Genomic DNA, 22,291 nt, shown 5'->3' with positions numbered 1-22,291 from the left:
TGCCCGTGTCACTGCCTGGGGGAAGCTGAGAGTGTTTGAGAAACACCAGGGCTGTTTGCAAAAGCAGATTAAATACGTGGGTATTGGTCATCTGACACCTTCAGCGTGTTTTTTTTTCTGGGTCTGCATTTTTGTGGGGGGCTGTGGGCAGGAACACCCGTGGGTCATGGGGACCCACGGCCCCGTGAGCTCCTCCAGCACGGTGTCACCTCCGACCACAACCCGGGCAGTGCGGGGAGCAGCAGAGACTGCACACCAGCACGGCTGATGCGGGGCCAAGTGCTCCCAAAGACCTGGCTAGAGCAACATGCCCCAAGCAGCACACAAGGTGCGGGTCCTGCTGCCCTGTGGGTGCCAAGGGACATCGTGCTGCTCTGGGGAGTCCCTGCAGGATGGCCCAGCGCTGCCACGGCCCTGCTGAGCTGGTGGTTTGGGGATGTTTGCGGGAATGGGGTGTCCTCCTGCTCCCCAAACGCTCCCCTTGGCCCTTGGGCTCTTCCTGCACCGCTCCAAGGCTTGAGTCATTGAGGGCGATGCGGAACGACCTCAGGCAATGCTCCCACCTCCTCCTCTTAACACAGAGCTGCCTTCCCTGCCCACCCTGTTGCCTTTCATTCCTGGCACGCTGTCCCCACGATGTCTGACAGGCACCGGAGCCCCTGCAGCTCCAGAGCCCATCCCCAGCTGTGACACCAGACCCCAAGCCCCTCAGCATCTTCCCAGTGCAGCCCAGAGATGTCCCTGCCGGGCTGCAGAGCCCCGCTTGTCCCAACACCTCCCATGGGCTCCCCCACCAGCACCCCCTTTTTTGAGGCACGGAAAGCAACCCCAGCCCCGGAGGTGCCAGGCCGAGGAGGGCTGGGCTACGGGGCCTGATGCAAAGTATTTCAGATGCAAAACGTCCCCCATACTCACCAGGGACAGGGAAAACCGAATCGCCTGCAGAAGGTCGCTGCACGAGGCTGGGAGTGCCGGAGTGGAGCCAGGCAGCTGGGCAGCGAGGCCGGAGTGGAGCAGCAAGAAAGCCAGGCGAAAGCTTTGTAGTCACCGGGTTGGGATTAGGCCGTCACAAGGCATCAACTCGCTGCAGCTTTATAATTAAGTCCATGCAAACCAGGCAGGAAACCCCGTTAAAACCTTACAAAAGGCAGATGAGGAGAGGGAAAGACGGAGCAGGAAGGCTGCAGGCCGGGTGCACGAAGGGGCGGGATGCTGGGCCCGATTAACGAAGTATAAAAGCTTCTCATTGTGTAACTCCCTCATTAGCGTGGGGCCGGGGGTGGGCAGCGTGCCACCCCCCGCCTCTGCCCCCAGCTCTGCAAGCGCCTGGAGAGAGCACGGGGTGAATTCGGCAGGGGTGCTTGTGGGGCAGGTGCGGATGCACCCATATCCTTTCCTTCTCCGCCGCCACCTCCCTGCAAAGCAGCGTTTATTTTATTTTAAAATAAAAATATGTGGGCAAACAGTGTCCTCAAATGGTGGCTGGTCCTGCGCGGTGTGCCCGGGATGCGGTGAGGAGACAGCCCCAGCATGATGGCTCACTGGTGGCATCCCGCACAAGGAGGGGACAGCCAGGGGACAGGGATCACGGGTGATCCCGGTGATCCCGGTGCTTGGCTGCTTTCAGAACTCGAGGGCAGCCCCCCCTGGGTCGATGCTGCACACACCGAGCTGGGCAGAGCCAGGGGGACGATTCGGGGACAGCGACACGAGGCTTTTTGGGGTGTCCACATCACCTTGTGCCCAGGCTGCTGGGCGCTGGGGAGCTCTTCCAGCCTTAGCTCTCCCTTCGGCCAGGCTTTTGGGGTCAGGATGAGGACAGTGCCATGCACGGCTGCTTTTTGCAGCCCCGTGGCTGCTCCAGCCGCTGCCTGGCGTCGCGGGGAGGGAAGACAGGAGCCCATTGAGAGCCCGGGGCTTGGCCATGCTCCTGCTGCGCTGGGGATTTGGGGGGGGGGGGGGGGGGCGCCGGGAACGAAGGGGCTTACACAAGGCATGTTTTGTAACGCCGTGAGGATTTACGGATTTGGATTTCACCGCGCTGCCCCGCCAGCAGAGCCGAGACCCCTCGGTGAGGGAGGAGGAGGAGGAGGAGGAAGGCACAAGGCTCCCCATGAGGGGCAGGCAGGGGAAACCCGTGCCTGTAGCAAGCCCCCAGGTGACACCATGCTCCACCAGGCCTCACGCCAGACCCACCAACAGCCCCGTCCCTGCCCCGTGCCGACCCCACACGGTCCCGGCTGTGCCCTGGATCTCTCTGGGTGTTTCTCCACAGACAAACCGGGCGCCTCACGCCCTGAGGGGTGCAGGGGCCTCCCTCCTGGCCTGCTGGACGCCCTGTGGGGGCAAACCATGAGGATTTTTGAGTCTGGAGCCCCCAGGGGAGCACCAGGACAGGTCCGAAGACCTACTCCGAGCTGTGTGACCCCGCTGAGGGGCTCGCAAAGCCGCTCGCCCCGCTCCGGCGGCCAAATCCTGCCCCAGGGGGAATCAGGGCATTGCACCAAGATGGTGCCCCATGCGCTGCCGCTCGCAGCTGACAGCGCTGTGGCCAAGGTGGGGGACGACGCATGACAGGTCGCTGCGTGCCGAGGGCTCGCCGTGTCCCCACGCACCCCACAGACACCCAACACCACAGCCCCGCACCCCGCACAGCAGCCGGGGGCGGGACTCGAACCCGCGACCTTGGGGGTTGGAAGGGGGGGGGGGAGGAGGGGGTCGGTCTCCCTCAGGCCAACGGAAGTGAAGGGCGGGGGGCGGGAGCTGTTGCCCGGGTGACGGGCGGCGCTTCCGGGCGGGAGTTTCGGGCTGGCGGGCAAGATGGCGGCGGCCATGGCGCAGCGCGTCCTGGCGCTGGCGGCCGAGGAGGGCCCCGAGCGGCTCCAGGAGGCCCTGCAGGGCCTGGGGGAGGGCGAGGTGCGCGGTTGTGGCCCCCCGTCACCCCCTCCCCCGAGCCGGGGGCCCTCCTGGCGGGGCCTGGGGCGGCTGGCAGCATGGCCTTCTCGTTGCAGCTGGGCGACATGGTGACGAAGCAGGCCCTGAGGGGCAGGGAGACGGCGGCGCTGCTGAGGGGGATCTTCAGAGGTGGGTGGCCCCGGGGCTGTGTCCCTGGGGGCGGGCACGGTGAGCTGGCCGGCTGGGTGAGGGCAGTGGGCAGCAGCACGGGCTGTGAGGGTCGCCTCTGGTGAGGGCCAGGCGGGTGTAAGCGGGATGTGACACCAGAAGGTAGTTATGGGGGGAATGGGGCGCTAGAGTAGCGCGTTTTTGATGACCGTATTCTATATGGGATTTACTTTTGCCAGCACGTAGGTGTGTTTCACCAGCTGGCCGCTGAAGCTCAGTTCCCAAGTGGTTCGCCTCAAAATGCTGCCACTTCCCGAGCTCAGAGGGCAGGTCGGCAGAACCACTGTGTGATAAGAGGGCTGAGTGTTTCGGCAGTTTTATCCAAGAGATTCTCATTTCCTGTACTCTGTTTTTTATCTGTGTTGTCAGAGATATAAAATGGGGAGCTGCAGCTGAGTGACAGTTTAGCCCTGCAAATTTCCTGTTTAGTAACGCGTTGTTATTTGTGTAACCTCGTTTCCATTCTTTGTCTCCCTTTGTTTTCTCATTATAAGGCTCCCCGTGTTCCCAGCCGAGTGGCGTTCTCAGGAGGCTGCAGGTTTACAAGCACTGTGTCCCGCTGGTGGAGTCAGGGGATCTGCACTTGAGCAAGGCGTCCGAAATCATAGGGCTGCTGATGCTGGAGGTAGGAGCTCCTTCGGGCTGGCTCTCCTGGGGTCTGCCGCCTGTCCCCTAGTAAGTACACTGAGTACTTCACCACTGAGAAAAATGAGCTGTGTCCTGCCCACGGATCTGCCCTAGATTAAGCTGGTCTTGGAATTTGCCGTGTGTGAAAATGTGGTTATCTTTGGATATCTAGACTTAGACTCCAAAATCATAATTGCCTTCACTTGATTAACTGCTCTGTTCTGTTAAAGACACCGTGAAACAGAGGTCGTGGGGCGAACTCCCCCTTTAGACAAGCTGCACTGTGAGAAATGTCATCCTTTTCTGGTGTTTGGTGACCATGTGGACACGTGTGAGGAGTGCTCCCGTGTCTGCCCCAGGCTCTTTCATGTTATTCCATCTTCTCCCAGGTTCGCCAGCTGCCAGGCCACGCGTTGGCTGAACTTGCCACCCTGTTTGTTGATGTCATTAAGGGAGGCAGCCTGTCTAACGGGAAATCCTTGGAGCTGTTTTCCACTGTTCTTACTGCATTGGCCAGCTCGAAGGAGAGCCTGGCTTATGGGAAAGGTAACCTTCTCTTCTCCTCCTGCCAGCCTCTCCTCTCTCCTTCTGGAGTGTACTCCTAAAAGACTTCTGCTTTTTTAGGTGAACTGAATGGGGAAGAGTTTAAGAAACAGCTGATAAATACTCTTTGCTCCAGCAAGTACGTACCTGTCTGCCAGCTCCGCTGTGCGTTAGTTTGGTAAAAACTCAGTCGGGGCCTAGTTCTGTCTGGGCTTTTTACAGAACTCCCTGTGACACCCCAGAGGTGTGGTGAGAGCCAAGTCTGCAGTTGCTAGATGTGTCCGTAGCCCCGTCATCCCCTTAGTTACGTGTCAAAACAGTGTGTTTCGTGTCGTGCTTTGAGAAGGACACCGTGACGAGTTGGGTGGCACTGTCCGTGTCCTGTTCTGTCGTCTTTGAATCTGTGCCCTCCGTGACAGTGTCCTCTCTGGCTGGACGGGCAAAGGAACACCCTGTTCCCAGGTCTTGTAATAGTGTTGCGTGAGTTGGTCTCAGGAAGCGTTTGTTTTTATTCCTTTCTTGATATTTGGTATTGTGGGGGCCAGGGCAGTTGGGAACCATTCTAAGTCTGGGTAATTTGGGTGACAGTGGTGATTTCGGGTTGGAAATTTGGCTTCTGATCTTAATATCAGGAAGTAACAAACAGGGAAACTGAGTAAAGGGGTAAACGATAATTCTGCTTCCACTCAGTTTTCTGGAAAACTTTTGTTTTCTCAGGTGGGATCCTCAGAGCGTAATACATCTTGCCAACATGTTCAGGTAATTCTTTTTTCCTTCAGCAAGCATCAGTGCTTTCTTGTGCTGCGGTTATGCCCACGTCCCATTTCACAGGTAGTTTGGGGAAAGTACAAATTGTCTGAGCATGCCAGGCGTCACCCCGTGGATGTTTCGGTCAATGAACGTCCGCGTCAGATTGGTTAAATGGTATCCTGGGACAGTGCTTGGGTACTGGGTGATCTGTGTTCTGGTGAGAACTTTGGGAGCGCTTCCTGCCTGCCTGCACGTTAACTCTTTGTCTAGTTATGGGTTGAATCTACTGGGGGATTCTGAAGGAAATTTATGAAAATGATCAGGCTGCGTCTTTGGCCCAACAGGGATATTCCACTGTCAGGAGAGGAGCTGCAGTTTGTGGTGGAAAAGGTCCTTAGGATGTTCTCCAAATTAGACCTGCAGGAAATTCCCCCCCTGGTCTATCAGCTGCTGCTGCTTTCTGCTAAGGTAAAGGCTCACGGGAGATGGCCTCCTCCTGAGCATGCTTCACAGGAAAAAATATACACAAGCTGAGCTGCAGGCTGGATTTTGGGAGGGGTTTTGATTGCTCCCAGTGTGCTGTGGGGAGCAGGACACAGCAGGACATCATTGTGGTGGTGGTGGTGTATTTTTTTCTCCTCTACCTCCCTCTAGCCTGAAGAAGCTGAATGCTCAGAGGAAGAAATAACCTTGTTCTTCCTTATGGGGAACCGTAGCAGGGAACCTCTGGGAAATAAGGGATGAGCTCAGACCCAGGAGACAGCCGAGTGGGTTGTTTTCAGTGTTCTTAAGCGTGGGTCTGCTCACTCTTTGTGGCCTGCTCGCTTCTAGTGTAATATTGGCTCGTGCAGTATAACTCTTCTGGCTTGTCCTGTGACTCGTACTGGAAACGTCTCACCTCCTGTGCTTGTCCTGCAGGCGGAGGCTGCCAGCGACATATCTGCCCTTTGTCAGAGCGATCTGGCTCTTTTGCTTTGTGACTGAGTACATGCCAAAATGGTCCAGACAAGGACAAATACCTGTGTGTTACAGGAGGTCGTTTGTGTCCACTGGCCAAAATGTGATTATATATATATGAAGTTAGGGGTTTGAAAACCTTCCTTATTGATTATAGTATAAAGGATCCTTTCCCATTAATAAAAACTTGGAACAAAACAAAAAGCTGTGAGAGATTCAGCTTCTGCAACTCTTCAATAAGTGCGGTCAAAAGAAGGGGACAAACTAAAATCATCATTCATCATTTCATCTGGAAGTGAGCAGTGCAGGAGCCTTCCAGCACCTCAGCAATTTATGAAGGGAAATAAAGGATACCGTGACATTCGTAATTGGTGTGGGGATAGAGTGTAGCTCTCCGGGATCTTGCAGACCATGCAGTTGCATAACGTAACGTCCTTTCTTGCAGGGCAGTAAGAAGACTGTTTTGGAAGGAATCATCAGTTTTTTCAACCAGTTGGACAAGAGACAGAAGGAAGAACAGAAGGTTCCACAGTAAGTTCTTTCCCTGTCATCCCCTTTCTTTACAGCCTGGGTATTTACAGTCACCCTTGCCCTGCCCGGTACTCCTGAATGTGTCAGACCTCGTGCAAGTACATACTCCCTGACGCCTAAGAAATAATTTGTGGCATTGGATGGCTCTTTTTTTTTTTTTAACCTGATAAACCTTACAGATCAATGGACCTTGAGGTAGCCACAGTGCCCCTAGACCAGCTCCGCCACGTGGAGGGCACTGTTATTCTCCATATCATTTCTGTTATCAACCTGGATCAGGACCTAGGCGAGGAGTTAATCAAACATCTAAAGGTATGACAGAGATGGAGCAGGCACTGTTCTTGAAGGTGTTGAAGCAGAGCTTTTAAAATCAACACCGGTTATCTTTAGAAGGGATTTAATCATTTTTATGGCCATTTTATGATTTCATGAAGTGTTATGTGTAAAGAGACGTGTTCCCATCTGTGCCACAACAGCAGTGTGATAGGAGCCTGATAACTTTCTTCGATCTGTGGGATGCTGCAGGTAAAGACAGCATGCCTTCTAACTATTGCTTGCTATTTTCTAGACTGAGCAACAGAAGGACCCTGGTGAAGCTCTATGTCCCTTCAGTGTGGCTCTTTTGCTGTCGGTTGCAGTAAAACACAGACTGCAAGAGCAGGTACGTGTGATAAATATAGAGAACTTCAATGGCAGTGTACACAGCCCTGTACAAGAAGGGAAGAGCAGTTAGATCATAGTCTCATCAGGATCAGATTAAAAGTGTTTTTGGGATGCTGGTAGGGAGGCAGATCATCAGTACACTGTAGTTTACCAAACACTGTAAAAGACTCCAGAACAATGTCAGAATTTTCCAGAATCATGATGCCTGTGGGCCAAACGTTGTAGGGTGAGAAGAAAAGCATTGTCTTCCTTCTCTCACGTTTTGACTCTGTGGTAGACACCTGAAGTGCATCTGGCAGCAAATTACCTTCTCTGAGACACTTAATGAGGTTGGTGTATTTGTCCTGAGAAAGAAGTGAGTTAAGGTTTTTGGCAGGTTGTACTGAGACTTGTGTTCTGCCTGGTGCTTGCACTGGAACGTGCCCAAGATTATAGAGATCCCATTTCAAAGATTATTTCCTCATGCTCAGTGATTTTATGTTCCAGATATTTGATTTCTTGAAAACATCAATCACGAGAAGCTGCAAGGACCTGCAGTTCCTGCAGGCCTCCAAGTTTCTGCGGGACTTGTTTCCTCAACAATACGATATAACAGCTGTGATTCTGGAGGTGGTGAAAAATAGGTGAGTTGTTGCTGTGCGCTGCAGAACGCTCAGCAGGCTTGGGGAGGGAGAGTGTTCCAGCCTTGCTGGAATGCTCTGGGATCGCATGTTTGCTGCTGACCTGTTACCAGCAGGGACCAACATCACAATCCAAAGTCTCTATCTTTTTGCCCAGAGAAGCTGTGGATGCCCCATCCCTGGAAGTGTTTAAGGCCTGGTTGGATGGGGCTTTGAGCAACCTGGCCTAGTGGAATAGCAGGGGGGTTGAAATTGGATGATCTTTAAGATCCCTTCCAACCCCAGCTCTTTTGATGTTATGATTCTATCACAGTTTTCTACTGGTGAATTTAAACAAACAAACGTAGATGTATAAATGTGCCTCCTCCACCCCAAATCTCAGCATCTGGTGGTACGGAGGACTACACTGATCAGAACCCTGTCTGTTTCTTACTAGGAAAGAAACTGATGGTATGAGTCATGCTGCCTGCTGTAGTTTGTGTTCTGATCAAGGGATGAGCGATAGGTTCACTGTTTACTTTCCTCCACGTGGTTAGTCCTTTAAACATCCTGTGGGATAGCTCTGTGATCTGTCATCAGTTGTCCTTTAGTTTGATGTAAGGCATTCCTCTTCTGCCTTCCTCTGTGCCTTGAAGACTCAGGATCTGTAGGATCCGTGCGTCCAGACTGCCGCCCAGTGTCTCACTGAGATGAGATCAGAGTGCACACCACTTCCCATAGGAAGGAAACCTTTGGATTGGAAAAGAAGTCTGATGGCTGGAGAGCCAGGAACGCAAAATGTGCGGGCTGAGCACCTGCCCCTCAACCTAAGGATAGTCACAGGGCTGAGAGGGACGGTACCTTCCTTGGGTGAGCAAGCATCTCTTGCTGCTGCTCTGCATCTGGAATGACTGGAAGATTTTAATACAGACTGCTCTAATATAAGTATTTTCTGTGACTAAGTTGTTTCTTTCCTGGTCTGTTTAATGTTTTCCCCAGTGCATTTGGCTGGGACTACGTTACTCAGGGCCTGGTGGATCTCGGCTTCAGCCTAATGGAATCGTATGAACCAAAAAAGCCCTTTGGAGGGAAGGCTGCTGAGACCAATTGTGGCCTTTCAAAAACACCAGCCCAGCAGGCTTGCAGACTGGGAGCAAGTATCCTGCTGGAAACATTTAAGGTAGCGTATGGTTTGGAGAGTTTTTTGCAGGGGGAAACTGTTCTTATTCTCCCTTGGTAAATGGTGCCAAAACCTTGCCTACAGTATCCATCATGAGCGCTTCACAGACAGGATTTGGTTTCCTCTTTATTCCCGTCCAGCAGGAAGAGGTCATCTTCATAAAGACCCAATCCTAATGTGTTCCATCTAGCATGATACTTGTGTAATCACTGTTGCACAAGAGAGACTGCAGAGAAGGTAGAGAGATTCAGAGGCACAAAGAAAATGTGACAGATGTGGGATTGAAACCAGCATCTTCACTGAAGTGGTAAATTTGCATCCCACAGACAATTTGACCCCATTGTGTTTCAAGTGTACTGCGTGTGCCTCGCTGATGGGCTGGTTCTGATTGGACCGGGATGAAACCTGAATCAGCCTGTCTGAATTCAGCTGAAAAAGGGACTTCTGACAGCCAGTCCCAGTTTAGCCTTTAGATCTGGATGGATTTGCTTTGTACAGGACAATGCCTGTGTTCTGGTGTACAGGAATATCTTACGTTTGTGTAGGTTTTGATTTTATTTGTTGTCGTCTGTCATTTCAGGTCCACGAGCCCATCAGAAGTGATGTTCTTGAGCAGGTCCTGAACAGAGTCCTCACGAAAGCAGCATCTCCTGTCAGCCACTTCATAGGTAACAGGAAAGAGAGAATTGTGTACTGCTCTGTGAACACTTCAAAACATAGCTTCCCAGAAGCTAAGTTCCTGCTGAAGTGACCCGAAGCCAGGAAAATCTGTTGTTGCTCCTCACTGAGGTGTCAGCCTCGGATCACCTGGCGTTTGTCGCAGGTGAAAAATGTTTTCGGGCGGTTGCCGTGGAATGGCTGACGCACAGAAAGTTGGTGGCCATCAGTTCCTAGGCTTGCCTTCCTGTCAGCCTTGGGTAGGTGCCTGGGAGTCCCTGGGGCTGCCGAGATGCCTGTGCTGCAGCCTCTTCTCTTATACCTTAGTGCCCTCTGGTGGGGCGAGGCCCTGCAGCCAGGCTGTGAGTGTGTTGCGCTTTGTGCCTGCCGTAGAGCTCAGATTATCAATGCTCATCCTATTACGACTTCTCCAAGGGATGGAAGGGCTTTGATTATTCTGTAATTGTTAACCCTACAGAAATCTTTTGCTCTCTTTCCTAATATAGACTTTTCTGGCCCCTTGGCAGCAGCTGCTCCTTTTGTCATTTTATTTTTCAGACTTGCTGTCCAATATTGTTGTGTCTGCTCCTCTTGTGCTTCAGAATTCATCCTCCAGAGTCACAGAGACCTTTGACAATTTATCTTTTCTGCCCATTGACACAGTGCAAGGGCTCCTCCGGGCAGTACAGGTAAGGCTTTGCATTTCTCCATAAATGCCCTTGTTAGTTTAGTTCCAGCGATGGCTCCAGGCCACAATTACATGCATGAGCTAACAACCTTTCTTGTAAAATAAGCCGTAATGCTCTGCTGTAGGTTGTTCAATGTAGCACGGAACTGTTCTTCAAGCATGGGTATGCACGTGCCCTCTAGCAAAAAACGTGGTGCCGTTAGGAACGGTGCTGGAACTGCTCTGTGCTGACCTTTCATCTGAAAGATGCCCACATGCTCCACAGCGTAGAAACCTAGGTATATGGGTCCAGATCAACAGCTGTAGCTGCCATCGTTGTTTTTTTCTCCTTCCAAGCTCCATGTCAGTATTTCTTTTTGACTGGGCTGAGATATTGCCCTGGGGTTCAACTTCTACCTCTTTAGTCCAAACTGGTTATAGCAGTCATTTCCCAAACCCTCGCACTGTGTCCTCACTAACCTGCTAAGGTGTCCTGCTGCTACAGCTCTCTGGGTTTAATTTTATATTACACCGTTTTGACATGTTTTGGTTTCCCTACTGTACCGATGACAGTATTGGAAATGCAGGGCCAGATGGGCCTGAGGAAGATGAGCTCATATGCACCAAGGGCTTGGCATGCCTTAGTGCTTTTCTCTCCAAAGTATATTTTCCTTTCCAGCCCCTGCTCAAAGTCAGCATGTCAGTGAGGGACTCCCTGATACTGGTTCTCCAAAAAGCTATCTTTTCCAGGTAAGCTGGGAAAGGGATTCTTTGAAAAGATTTCTGCAACTCATATGTGTAATTTTTTGGAGCAGAAGAATTTTTTGTTTGCTTTGGCTATGTGTCGTCTTACTGTGTTCTTCCAATAATTAATGGTGACATCTGTCCCTTCGGCCTTAGGGCTGCAATACAGTCACAGCTCTACCCGCTGAGAGATCCCAACCCCCGCATGAAAGGTCTTTGGAAATTCAGAAAGTTGTTGGGAACTCCAAATAAGAAGGCAAAATTAAAACCAATCCCATGCTCTCTACAAATGAGTACATCCAGGTGCTAGGGAGAGTCTAGAAGGAACCACTGACTCAGAGGGAAGGTGGCATCTCAGCATTCTGATCTCTTACAAAATGGTAGAGAAGCAGGCTTGTTGTCTTGGTAATGCTTTGAGCAATAAATACATCCTGCTGTCTTCGTAATGCTGTGATCGTAGACTGGGTTTTGTGGGGCAGTGGCTGCCTGGTTATGAAAACAGAATTCATAATTCAGCACTATTATTCAAGGCAAGGGACTTGGTCTTGGGAAAAGATCTGGGGTTTCAGTGAGCAAAGCAAAATAGCTTTTTTTTTGAGGAATTTTGCACCTCTGAGAAGAGCTCTGCGAGATGCTCCTATTCCAGTTTTCAAGGGATGTTTAATGCTTGTGTCTGGGGCTCTCCCTCAGTGTGAGCATTGGAAGGGCAGAAAGGAAATAAAATGCTGGGAGTGTAAAGCAAAGGAGTTCCCAGCAAGCTCCCAGCCTCTTAACTGCTCGGGGCTGTGTTGTCCTCTTGGGGAATACAGAGCCAGTGGGCCCAGGCACTGTGTTTTTGTGGACCCTTTTTCATAGCTGAGTTGTTCTTATGTTGTTATTCTTGCTTCCTTTTTTCCTTATGCTTCTCTTTTCTCCCCCTGACTCACAGGCAGCTCGATGCTCGTAAAGCTGCAGTTGCTGGCTTTTTGCTTCTGTTAAGAAATTTTAAGATTCTGGGCAGCTTGACTTCTTCCCAGTGCAGCCAGGCCATTGGTGCCACTCAGGTAAGTGCTGTTCTGCAGTCTCTGGTGCAGGTATGCGACAGTCTTGCACCTAACAGACACAGTTTGAAACAAGTTGGAGTGCTGTGTTTCCCCAAAATGGAGATATAACTTGAGTAAGGGTTAGTCCTGGAAGCGGAACTTTTGGAAATGCAGCATGCAGAGACAAGCTGCTCTGGGGATGTAGTTTCTCAGAGTCATTATCTCTTACAGCACGCTGCCCGGCAGCATGCTTATTTCATGACTATTTCAGTGACTGTTTAGGGGTCAGGCCCCTTTTCACCTTGCTTTTGTGCTATTTGAGAACCGTAACCAGTATAACGTGACTAATATTCCATCTCAGGTCCAGGCAGATGTTCATGCCTGCTATAATTCTGCAGCTAACGAGGCCTTCTGCCTCGAAATCCTGGGCAGCCTGAGGCGATGTTTGAGCCAGCAAGCGGATGTCCGACTCATGTTATATGAGGTAAACGTGGTTTCTTTGGCCTCCTTTTAAACAGTCAGTAGCTCTTCTGTAGTCTGGTTCTGCTGTAGCCCCAGGTAAATAATGATTACGTTATTGTAGAAAATGACCCATCATCTCAGTTATGTTCTTCTTGGGACACGTACTTGTACCAGGGACTGGATTAAAAAAAATACATTTCTTTTTTCAGTCCTTCCGCTGTTTTTTATTTTGGACCATCATAAGCCCAAAGGCATGTTAATGTATTTTCCTTGTCTCGTGCATTGCTTAAGAGTAAAAATCAAAGTCTCCCTTCCTTTGGCGTGGCCAAGGAGATGGGAAGCATGTTTGATGCCCAGTGGGGAGCAGTGTTACGGCAGGCACTGGATGGAAGCAGTGTAGCTCTGTTAACACCAGGCTCCAAAGAAAGCCCTCCTTGGAGAGTATGGGGAAACATCCTTAAAGATTGCATCAGGGGTCTGTTTTTTCTCCTATCCTTTTGCAGCCTCCTTTAAAGGTTTGTTTTCCTCTTAGATTTCTCGTGACAACGGGCCTAATATACAGAGCAATTTGTGGGTGCATAACCGAGGTAACTGTGGGGTACCAGCTTGAGAGAAGTTAAACTGTTCAGATGAGAGAGATTTTGTTTCCTGCTTGACTTGGTTGGACTGACCTTTAGTGAGCTGCAAGTTCTGTATGTGTTTTTCAGTGTTGCTATAGAACTTGTGCTTGTTTTATCCATCCACTGAGATTTCTCAGTCTAAAGGATTTTTGCCTCCTACAGTTTCCCCACTGACTTGTTTTGCCTTTGAAACAGGATTTCACAGTTTGAAGTTGGATCTAGTGCTGGTGTTAAATAGCAATGAAAGTCACTCTGGGCTTGATGCCACTGCTGCTAGGGAGATACAGCTTGTGAGAGGGCTCCTGCAAGGAAATATATGCTCTTTCTGATTCATACCTTCTTTCTGTTGAGTCTTTGCTTTGCCAGGTATGGGATTTTACACTGAGCGCATTGTTGTTTGCTCATGGTTGGTGCTGAAGGGTCATTTCTGTCTTGTGACGCAAACTTCTTTTGCATATGGTTCCTTTTCTTTGTCAAGTAAGCCAAGTTGTCCTTCCTTCCTGTCTTCAGGGTTTTTATGATGTCCTTCGCAGGAACTCCCAGCTGGCCAGCTCTATAATGGAAACGCTCTTGACTCAGGTAAAGTACTGCTCTGTGGCGTGGCTGCAGAGGCACTAAGAATTCCGCACTGCGACCAGCATAGCAAGCAATTTAGGTTAAATATCAGGAAAACAGTTCTCCCACGCACTCAAAAGATGTGTAAGTGCTGCGGCACTTCTACAGAGAGGTGTTTGAATCCCTGCTATATTGAGAAAGCAGACTAGGTAAACATCTGTGGAAACGGGTTCATATCCTGTCTCAGGACACAGGATGGAAGAGAAATGATGTCTTGGAGCCCTTTACAATCCTTGACACTTCTTGCGGCATCTTGGAATTGATGCCCAGAGAAGTGTTTTGTGTGCTCCCCGTTCCTTAGCAGTGCACAACAGTCAGCCTCCCATACATCCCCAAGGATATGTAATTATTATTGCTGTCCTCCCATAGGGAGAGTACCCAAGTCCTTGTAGGATCTAGGAGGATTAACTCATCCCCCAACAGCGTTGCTCATGGCAACAAGACAATCACATTTCCTCAATCCATTGGACAGGCTGTGCTTTCTTTGAGACAAGTAATTTTCTTCCCTTTAATCATCCATAGAGTTCATGCTGACTAATTCCAGCTTTCCCACACCAATATAGGGCCTGAGAAGGGAACAAGAACAGAGCCAAGGCAGCTCTTGGGTAGCAGAGGGCAAATAATGGGAATTTGGTGCAAATGGGTGCCATTTTGTAGCATCATTATATGCCAAACTTTCCCTATTTGGTTCTATTCCTACATCAGTACTTGGAGCATATCTCCTTCATGTGCTGTGCTGGACAGCAAGGACCTGGTGCAAGCACGGTCCGTCACAGATTTGTTGTAGAGCCAAGTGTAGCCTCCATATCTGCCTGCATCCTTGGGCCAGGATGCTTATGTTATACCAGGGCCAAGCGTTCAGTATTGAGGTCGGGCAACAGGAACAGTTACTTTTCCTCACTGTTTAAAAGGTGGATAACACTGCAGGTGAAACACAAGTGGCGTTGCGTGTTGAAGCAACACAACAGGAAGTGGTCAGATAGACTTGTTTCAGTGCAGTGACCTTGCCTTTTAGCTGAGAGGCACGAGAGCAACTGGAGAGAGGATTTTAATTACTAGCAGAGCAGATGGTGTGGCTGAGTTACGTGTATGGTCCCATTACCATGGTGCTGGTTTCTCCTTTGTAGAATCTGAGATAAAAGATTATCGTATTCTGTATTCAAACAACTCAAGAGGCTCAGTTACTAAGTAACTGGTTATTTTTATTTCGTGTTTTCTGTGGCAGATAAAACAATATTACTTGCCCCAGCCAGACCTCCTACCTCCACTGAAACTTGAGGGTTGTATTATGGCTCAAGGAGATCAAATCTTTCTGCAGGAACCGCTGGTAAGAGCTATATTGGCTGGCCACAGCTGCGAGTTCATCTGTTCCATAGGATTTTAGTTGTGCTGCTACATGAGCTGAATACCTTGTATTTCTTCAGCCCCTTCTAGCTTGGAGCAATTCTTTTAATGACAATAGAGCTGGGCGTTTCGCCCCTGCCTGAGGCTATCTATCAGAGCTTTGTTAGCAAAGTGGTTTGGGGGACCTGTGTGAAAAATGCACGAGGAGTAGTGTCGTTCTGTTATCTTCTATTGAGCTCACTCTGTTATTTTTCCTCCTTCAACTTAATTCTGCATAAAATAGTCGTGCAGCATGTGATGTGGGGGAAGAATCTGCCCTTTGATCTTGTTCCTTTGATATTGGTGCAGATGAGATCTCGGTTCATAGGATTTCCAAGGGAACAAATTCCAATTCATTGCTTTGTTTTTCCCTAAGGAAGCTTCCATGCTGTGCTGCAGTAGCACGCCCAGGAAGGGAGCAGACACTTCAGCTGCAGTGAGGGCCCTCTTGGAAATTCCCTTTCTGTCTCCTCCAACAGTTAAAGTAGCTGGGTTGTGGGAGCTAAGTCTGTACATCCTATGTAGGCAAGCTCACGCAGACAATACTATCTGAAGCTAGAACTCTTTAACTGTGTGCAGGGTTACAGAAAGCCTCTTCTGGGAATTAGGTATATACTTGAGACTGACATGAACCTCTGAAGGCACCTATGGTTCTTTGCATCAAGCTATAATGGTCCAGCCTGTGACGTTGAACGGGCTGTCCTCATCTGACAGCAATCTCTTTCTAGAAGGCTGAATGTGACTGTGTGGCTGCTTCCTTCAGGCCCATCTGCTCTGCTGTATCCAACACTGTCTAGCCTGGTATAAGAGCACCGTGCGTTTATGCCAAGGAGCTGAAGATGACGATGAGGAGGAGGAGGAGGAGGATGTGGGATTTGAGCAAAACTTTGAGGAGATGCTAGAATCTGTCACACGACGGATGATCAAGAGTGAGCTGGAAGACTTTGAACTGGTAAATCAGATTTTCAGTTTGACTCAGTGACAGAAGACACTGAGTTCTTGTCAGGTTTTGAAATGACTTTTTCACTTGTTTCCTTTACTTCTTAGGATAAATCAGCAGATTTTTCTCTGTCTTCTGGCGTTGGTGTAAAGAATAACATCTATGCCATCCAGGTGATGGGAATTTGTGAGGTTCTGATTGAGTACAATTTCAACATAGGGAATTTCAGGTAAAACATCAAATCTTACCCTCTAGCACTAGCTGTGCTATGCTGTGCCTTGCTCTTCGGAGTGCAGGACACAGACTCTGCAAGCACAGGGTAGTAGTCCCAACGCAGAGTCAGAATGATGTTTTCTGAGTGTATGTGCCTTGTGGCACAGATATTCACAGAACCTTGGGAGTGTCTTCTGAATGTCATGTGTTGTGGGAGATGTGATATAACATTTTGTAGAAGCGCAGGTCAAGAAGGAGTGGATGAGGTATATGCTGTTAGGGAGGCAGGGAGATGTCATGTCATAGTTTTATCATCTAGAAAGTATCTGTGTAATTTGGCAGCTGAAGCTTCAAATGGGGAACCTTAAGACTGGAGTTTCTCCTCTAATGCTTTCCTTTGCTTTATTGCAGTAAGAATAAGTTTGAGGATGTCCTAGGCCTGTTTACCTGTTACAACAAACTCTCTGAAATCTTGAGGGAGAAAGCCGGAAAGAACAAATCCGCCTTGGGCAACAAAACTGCACGGAGCTTCCTGTCCATGGGTTTCGTATCTACTCTGCTCACAGCTCTGTTCAGGTGAGAAGCTGTCCCATCTGGAGTAGCTTTCAGGCCTGCTCACGAGCTGCTTCCATGGTGTCTGCATGCTGGCTGGTCTTGTGCACTGTGTACACCATACAGACGTTTTCATTTCTGTACAAAGCCTCTGTGGTAACAGCACTTATTGTCTGGAGGGCAGCATCATAGTCCAGGCAGGAACTGTAGCTATGAAATTTATGGTACTGACCAACCAGCTTTGCTGGACCTTGCTTATGACTTAAAAGGTTTGGAGAGTTCCTATTCTTACAGTCCTGGGCTGTTCCCAGTCAATAAGTTCCAGTGTTTGAGCTCCAGTCTTCTGTGGAACAGAGTCTGATATCAATTTGAACCGTGCCAGTTAGTGTACTTGGAAATGCTGGTAGAGCTCTGTCTTCCAAGTGTTCTCTATAAGCTACCAAAACAAAGGGTCTTTTCCACCCTGGATTCAGCTAGTGAGGTTTTTTTTTGTGTAAATGCATATTTAGGTTTTGAATTTAATGTGGCAAACTGAAAGCAAGCAGTAGGTGTAGTGATAGTTCTGTTCTATACGGTGCTTTGCTTGTGACTTGAGCTCTGGTGTGAAGAGACGAAGTGCTGATAGGCCATCCCTGTGCTTTTTTCAGTGCATCCTCAATTCCCTGACAGTGCTCTTGATTCTTCAGGGACAATGCCCAAAGCCACGAGGAGAGCCTGGCGGTTCTGCGCTCCAACACAGAGTTCTTGCGCTATGCTGTCAGTGTAGCCCTGCAGAAGGTGCAGCAGCTGGAGGAGACAGGACAAACCGATGGACCGGACGGACAAAATCCTGAGAAGATGTTTCAGAACCTCTGCAAAATCACACGGTGAGTCACTGTGGGACGTGCAGTCATCAGCCCTGAAAAGCAGCAATGCATTTTGGGGAGTTTAGATTCTCATGGTTTTGAAAGAAGAATGCAGGCTGTAACTGAAACAGTTATTATCACTGGAATTAGATTGTTGCCTTTCTTTGCTCCTGAGAAATCAAGTGGAGCAACTATGGTTTGGGTGCCAGAGTGAGTGATACAACTCTTAACTTTTTACTTTAGCCTGGAAGAACCAAACAACATCAAACTCTCATTTTAATCCTCTTTCTGACTTTCAGTTCATCACTTATAGTCACAGGGGAGGTAGCGTGGTTACAGGCTAGATTCTTGAGGCCTCTGGAAAGCTATGAAATCAAAATTCACTTCACTGTAAAACAGGTATGAGAGGGACACCAGCTTCAGAAAACATTTTTTTTAGGACATTTGCAAGGTGTTTGAAGATACTCAGGCATCTAATCTTTTGGAAATCTGAGAATGTTAAGCAACTAAATGTCTTTTAGGATCTGGGTCATATGTGCAAGTGGTTGTTTCAGATCCCTCTCAGCAGGGAGCACAAAAAACAAATTACCTGTATATTTTGTGTCTCATCCCATAGATGAAGCTATTTTTGTTGCAGTCACTGGGGCTAGATATGAGGTACATGTTTGCGTGATTGGATATGGAAATAGAGTAAGTTCATCTACACAGCAGAGAGAACTAATGAGAAGAAAGGAGAGAGAATAAGAAAGGGAACAAGAACAGTTAGAGGGGCAGGAAAAAGGTGTTTGCCTGCAAATAGAAATGTCTCCTCTAGGCCAAACAATTTAGCTTTCTTCGAAGCTTTTCACTTTGCTTTGCCTGCATTTACCTTTCTGATTTTATTTATATAGAGCCCTATGGAGATAGCTGACATTTCACAAATTTAAACTGCCAAGAGATGAGCTGTTCTTGTCATTGACGGATTTGACACCAGTGGTCAGTGTTTGGGTAGTCTGAGACAGAAGGAAAACTGCGTGAAAGAAAGGAGTCCTTAAAAATGGACTTGGGATTGGAAGGTCCCTCGGCATGTGGGAAGGATTAAGTTATTTAGCTGTGCAGGCAGAAAGCAGTGGCTGTTTGGCTCACATTGAAACAGCCTTTAAAGTGGATCTCTTCTCCCTCCTCTTCCTTAAAGGAAAAAGACTTTCCGATTTAGTTATATTAAAAATATGAACTGAAGATTCTGTGATTAGCCGAGTTCTAGGCTCTCGCACTGTGCAGCCAGCTTTACTGGAGCATGTGTTGTCAACTCCTCTCCCATCCCCTAGGGTTCTGCTTTGGAGGTACACTTCAATTCCCACTGTTGTTGAAGAGTCTGGGAAGAAGAAAGGCAAAAGCATTTCCCTGCTGTGCTTGGAAGGTTGTCTGCGGATCTTCAACACAGTGCAGCAGCTGTACGCTGCAAGGATCCCCCAGTTTCTACAAGCCCTGGGTAGGCATGTGGTACAATTCTGCTCTGGTTTCTAGCCTTCATGTTCCAGCCCATGTGTGTTCTTTATCCATAAATAGCTAGAGAGGTCCAGTCCTTGTCCCTCGGTAGCAAGGAGGGCTTAGTAGCCATGGATTTTCATGCCAATTCCAGAGATATGTTTACCTGCTATCACTCTGTCAGCAGAGGATAGTTGGGGTCTGATATAGTGTTCTATTTGAGGTTTGCCTTTAGCATGTTTTTGTGCTCACCACAGTTTTACCATCTGTATTCCTTCCCTAGCTGCGAGCAGTTGCAGTCTTTCCTACTTTTGGAAATAAATCCTGTATTCTGCTCTTGGCATTTAGCTCTTTTCTGCACCTCTCTGTCTGCCAGATATTACTGATGGTGACGCAGAAGAAGCGGATATTAATGTCACGGAGAAAGCTGCCTTCCAGATCCGACAGTTTCAGGTAAGTACCACTGTGTGCTGCAAGTGTTCCAAAGCACTTGTAATTCTGGCAGAAAATGCTGTTAGTTCTCTTGCTTGACCATAGAATCAAGTATACACTAGCAACTCTGACACTCTGAGTCATTGGCTGTTCAGAAAAGTTTCTGATCCTTAAGGAAGGCTTCTTCAGGGCAGTGTGCAGAGCAGGATTGAAGTGCACGTGTATTCAGAGAGCTCTAAGGTCCTGCAATGCAGCATAAAACATACCTGAGTAAGTTGTAGAAGTCGCACTGAATCAAACGTGGACCTCTGAGTAAGCACTCAAAAAAAATCTGTGTGCTCCTGAGAAGATTCCTCTCTTTATATTCTTTGTCATTCTTGAACATTGCCAATTCTTTTATATGATGCAGCTTCTGATTATTTACTTCTTAAAACGTCCCCGCAACAAGCATGCATGCTCAGTGTCTCTGTCCTTCCTTCCCATGATCAGAGGTCTCTGGTGAACCAGTTCAGCGGTGCTGAAGATGACTTCAACTCCAAGGAAACGCAGTTACTTGTCACCGTTCTCTCCACTTTGTCCAAACTCCTGGACCCAACGTCTCAGCAGGTACTTCATAACCTTCTTGGGGTGGTGAGGATGTGTGTAGCAATCGTAGGTGTGGGAAGAACGTTACCAGATCTGAGGGCTTTGATCTGGGCTTTGATGTGTGTGTGTGTGTGTTCATGTTCTAGCCTTCTCCTGCAGACCAGACCATGTCAACACAACAGTTTTAGTAAGCTGTCAAGCATTATCTTGTCAAATGCCTGCAAGCACAGTTAAGAACAAGTTGTTTTCCCACCCTCCCCCTTGCACATTCTGATGCTGCCTTTGGGCATCTGGAGCCCGAACTGCTTGTTTCCATGAGAAGCAACTCCTAATAGAGCCTAGGTGTGGTTTGGCTTCCACGTGGGAGTAAAGTCAAAAAAGGCCAGCAGATTTGTGACTAGTCCAAATACAGCTTCTCAGAAAGGATTGGCTGGGTGCCTAATTTGTTCCATGCAAGGATGCGTTTTCTAAAGCACAGCTTAGAGGTGCCCTAATTTTACCTATTAGGCACTGCACTAAAAGTGTGCTAGAAGTCTGGAGTCATTATTTACCTTAAATTAAATGGAGCTGTTACTCTGTCGGAAGGAAGGTGTAGCCATTCCTGTGTCCTGCATCTCAGCTTTTGACTTGTTAGTAGGTTAAGTGTCCCTTGTGGAATTTAACAGAGCATGGCTGAGTGCCCTTCTGCCAGAAGGGGACTCTGCTGGTCTCCCTTTGCTGTGATTCATTGTCTTGAATGACCTCTTTTTGTGTTTTTGCTTGCTTGCTTGCTTGTTTTTTTGTTTAATTTTGTGTTTTGAGTTCTGTTTCAAACCCTTAATATTTTTTCTCCTCTTATACAGTTCCTTCAGTTCCTGACATGGACAGTCAAAATTTGCAAAGAAAATGCTCTAGGTAGGTAAGCTTTGAGGGGTGTGCTTAGATGTGATGTCTCAGGTCTGATACTAGACTCTTGAATGCTCTGCTCTTTTTTCTGTTTTCATCTCTTTCTTGCAGATAGATTCAGGTCCTATTCTGTGGCAGATTGCCATGACTTTGTGTTTATTAGCATGGGTATTAGGAAAGAAACTTCATCTCTATAAATATTAGAGCAGCTGAAAAAAGAAGCCACTTGACTTTTTTTTTCTTGTTACTTAGTGTACCTGTTGCTCAAATTTGGATTTGTTTTCTGGAAAAACATCACTCTTGCCAGAGTTTGCATTGTGCTTACTCGGTGCTTCTGAGCACTGTTTTCCTGTGAGACGAGGGCTCTGGTATTCCCCCTTGTAACATTATGTACAGTGCCCATTGTTGTAAACTCTGCTGTTGCAACTAGAGCATGTTGGTAGGATTTTCATTTACTGTGTATTGTTTCTGGGAGTGTAGACTTAAATCCATACTGAATCTGAAGCTTTCCCTCAATGGATGTCTGATGTTCCTGAATAGTGAAAGGAGTTCTACATCTGCTAACATCCTGCTTTACTTTCCTTCCCCCACAGAGGACATCTCTTGCTGTAAGGGTTTGCTGACTCTCCTTTTCAGTCTCCATGTTCTGTACAAGAGTCCTGTCAGTCTGCTGCGTGAACTTGCACAAGATATCCATGCTTGCCTGGGAGACATAGATCAGGTATGATGCAGAGTTCACAGCAGCTTACCTCTCTTCACTTAGTTCTGTCAGGGCAGAACAGATAGAGCAAACCACACAATAGGAGCTGAAGTTTTGCTCACCAGAATTTTTCTCTCCCCCCACCAGGACATAGAAGTCGAGAGTCGGTCCCATTTTGCCATAGTGAATGCCAAGACTGCAGCCCCTACTGTCTGTGTGAGTCAAAGCTGTGTGGATGGAGCAACCAGCCACTCTGCTACAAGTGGCTTGTAGATTTCTGTTGTGTCAAACTCCTCCAAGAACCTGTTTTGTTATTGCTGTTTCTGTCTTAGCTGCTGGTTCTGGGTCAGGCAGATAAGGTCCTTGAAGAGGTGGATTGGCTTATCAAGAAACTCACCAGTCTGGGATCAGACACATCAGGTAATAGCAGTGGCCCGCTTCTTACTGTTACACCTTTGTCAAAGACAGACGAAGACAAAAAGGTATTTCAGGATTCCCAGGTAGCATCATCTCGGGGCGGATAAACTCT

The 22,291-nt window shown here is 48.4% G+C and overlaps 1 protein-coding gene across 3 annotated transcripts in view; it reads left to right on the top strand.

Moving 5' to 3' along the window:
• The first annotated feature begins 2,765 nt into the window (after window positions 1-2,765).
• The window catches only part of FANCI (FA complementation group I), a 25,364-nt gene continuing 5,838 nt past the window's right edge, over window positions 2,766-22,291 (top strand). Inside the window, exons 1-30 of one of the 3 annotated variants that reach the window (XM_035554900.2) lie at window positions 2,766-2,916; window positions 3,012-3,084; window positions 3,618-3,748; window positions 4,140-4,296; window positions 4,375-4,432; window positions 5,011-5,052; window positions 5,388-5,511; window positions 6,446-6,531; window positions 6,711-6,843; window positions 7,100-7,192; window positions 7,681-7,817; window positions 8,793-8,973; window positions 9,554-9,641; window positions 10,189-10,319; window positions 10,977-11,047; window positions 11,970-12,084; window positions 12,425-12,547; window positions 13,656-13,724; window positions 14,986-15,087; window positions 15,907-16,095; window positions 16,191-16,312; window positions 16,708-16,872; window positions 17,535-17,714; window positions 19,001-19,164; window positions 19,537-19,613; window positions 20,082-20,198; window positions 21,020-21,071; window positions 21,656-21,783; window positions 21,910-21,978; window positions 22,095-22,182. In XM_035554900.2, coding sequence (XP_035410793.1) covers window positions 2,821-2,916; window positions 3,012-3,084; window positions 3,618-3,748; window positions 4,140-4,296; window positions 4,375-4,432; window positions 5,011-5,052; window positions 5,388-5,511; window positions 6,446-6,531; window positions 6,711-6,843; window positions 7,100-7,192; window positions 7,681-7,817; window positions 8,793-8,973; window positions 9,554-9,641; window positions 10,189-10,319; window positions 10,977-11,047; window positions 11,970-12,084; window positions 12,425-12,547; window positions 13,656-13,724; window positions 14,986-15,087; window positions 15,907-16,095; window positions 16,191-16,312; window positions 16,708-16,872; window positions 17,535-17,714; window positions 19,001-19,164; window positions 19,537-19,613; window positions 20,082-20,198; window positions 21,020-21,071; window positions 21,656-21,783; window positions 21,910-21,978; window positions 22,095-22,182 — 3,361 coding nt within the window. In that variant the 5' untranslated portion in view covers window positions 2,766-2,820. The remainder of the gene's footprint in view (window positions 2,917-3,011; window positions 3,085-3,617; window positions 3,749-4,139; window positions 4,297-4,374; window positions 4,433-5,010; window positions 5,053-5,387; window positions 5,512-6,445; window positions 6,532-6,710; window positions 6,844-7,099; window positions 7,193-7,680; window positions 7,818-8,792; window positions 8,974-9,553; window positions 9,642-10,188; window positions 10,320-10,976; window positions 11,048-11,969; window positions 12,085-12,424; window positions 12,548-13,655; window positions 13,725-14,985; window positions 15,088-15,906; window positions 16,096-16,190; window positions 16,313-16,707; window positions 16,873-17,534; window positions 17,715-19,000; window positions 19,165-19,536; window positions 19,614-20,081; window positions 20,199-21,019; window positions 21,072-21,655; window positions 21,784-21,909; window positions 21,979-22,094; window positions 22,183-22,291) is intronic. The other 2 variants (XM_035554898.2, XM_035554899.2) reach the window with 2 other exon arrangements.

Source organism: Cygnus atratus, chromosome 11, assembly GCF_013377495.2.
Source record: "Cygnus atratus isolate AKBS03 ecotype Queensland, Australia chromosome 11, CAtr_DNAZoo_HiC_assembly, whole genome shotgun sequence".
Classification (NCBI taxonomy): Eukaryota; Metazoa; Chordata; class Aves; order Anseriformes; family Anatidae; genus Cygnus; species Cygnus atratus.
The sequence above is the reverse complement of the archived record's forward strand: the minus strand, read 5'-3'. Positions and strand labels throughout refer to the sequence as shown.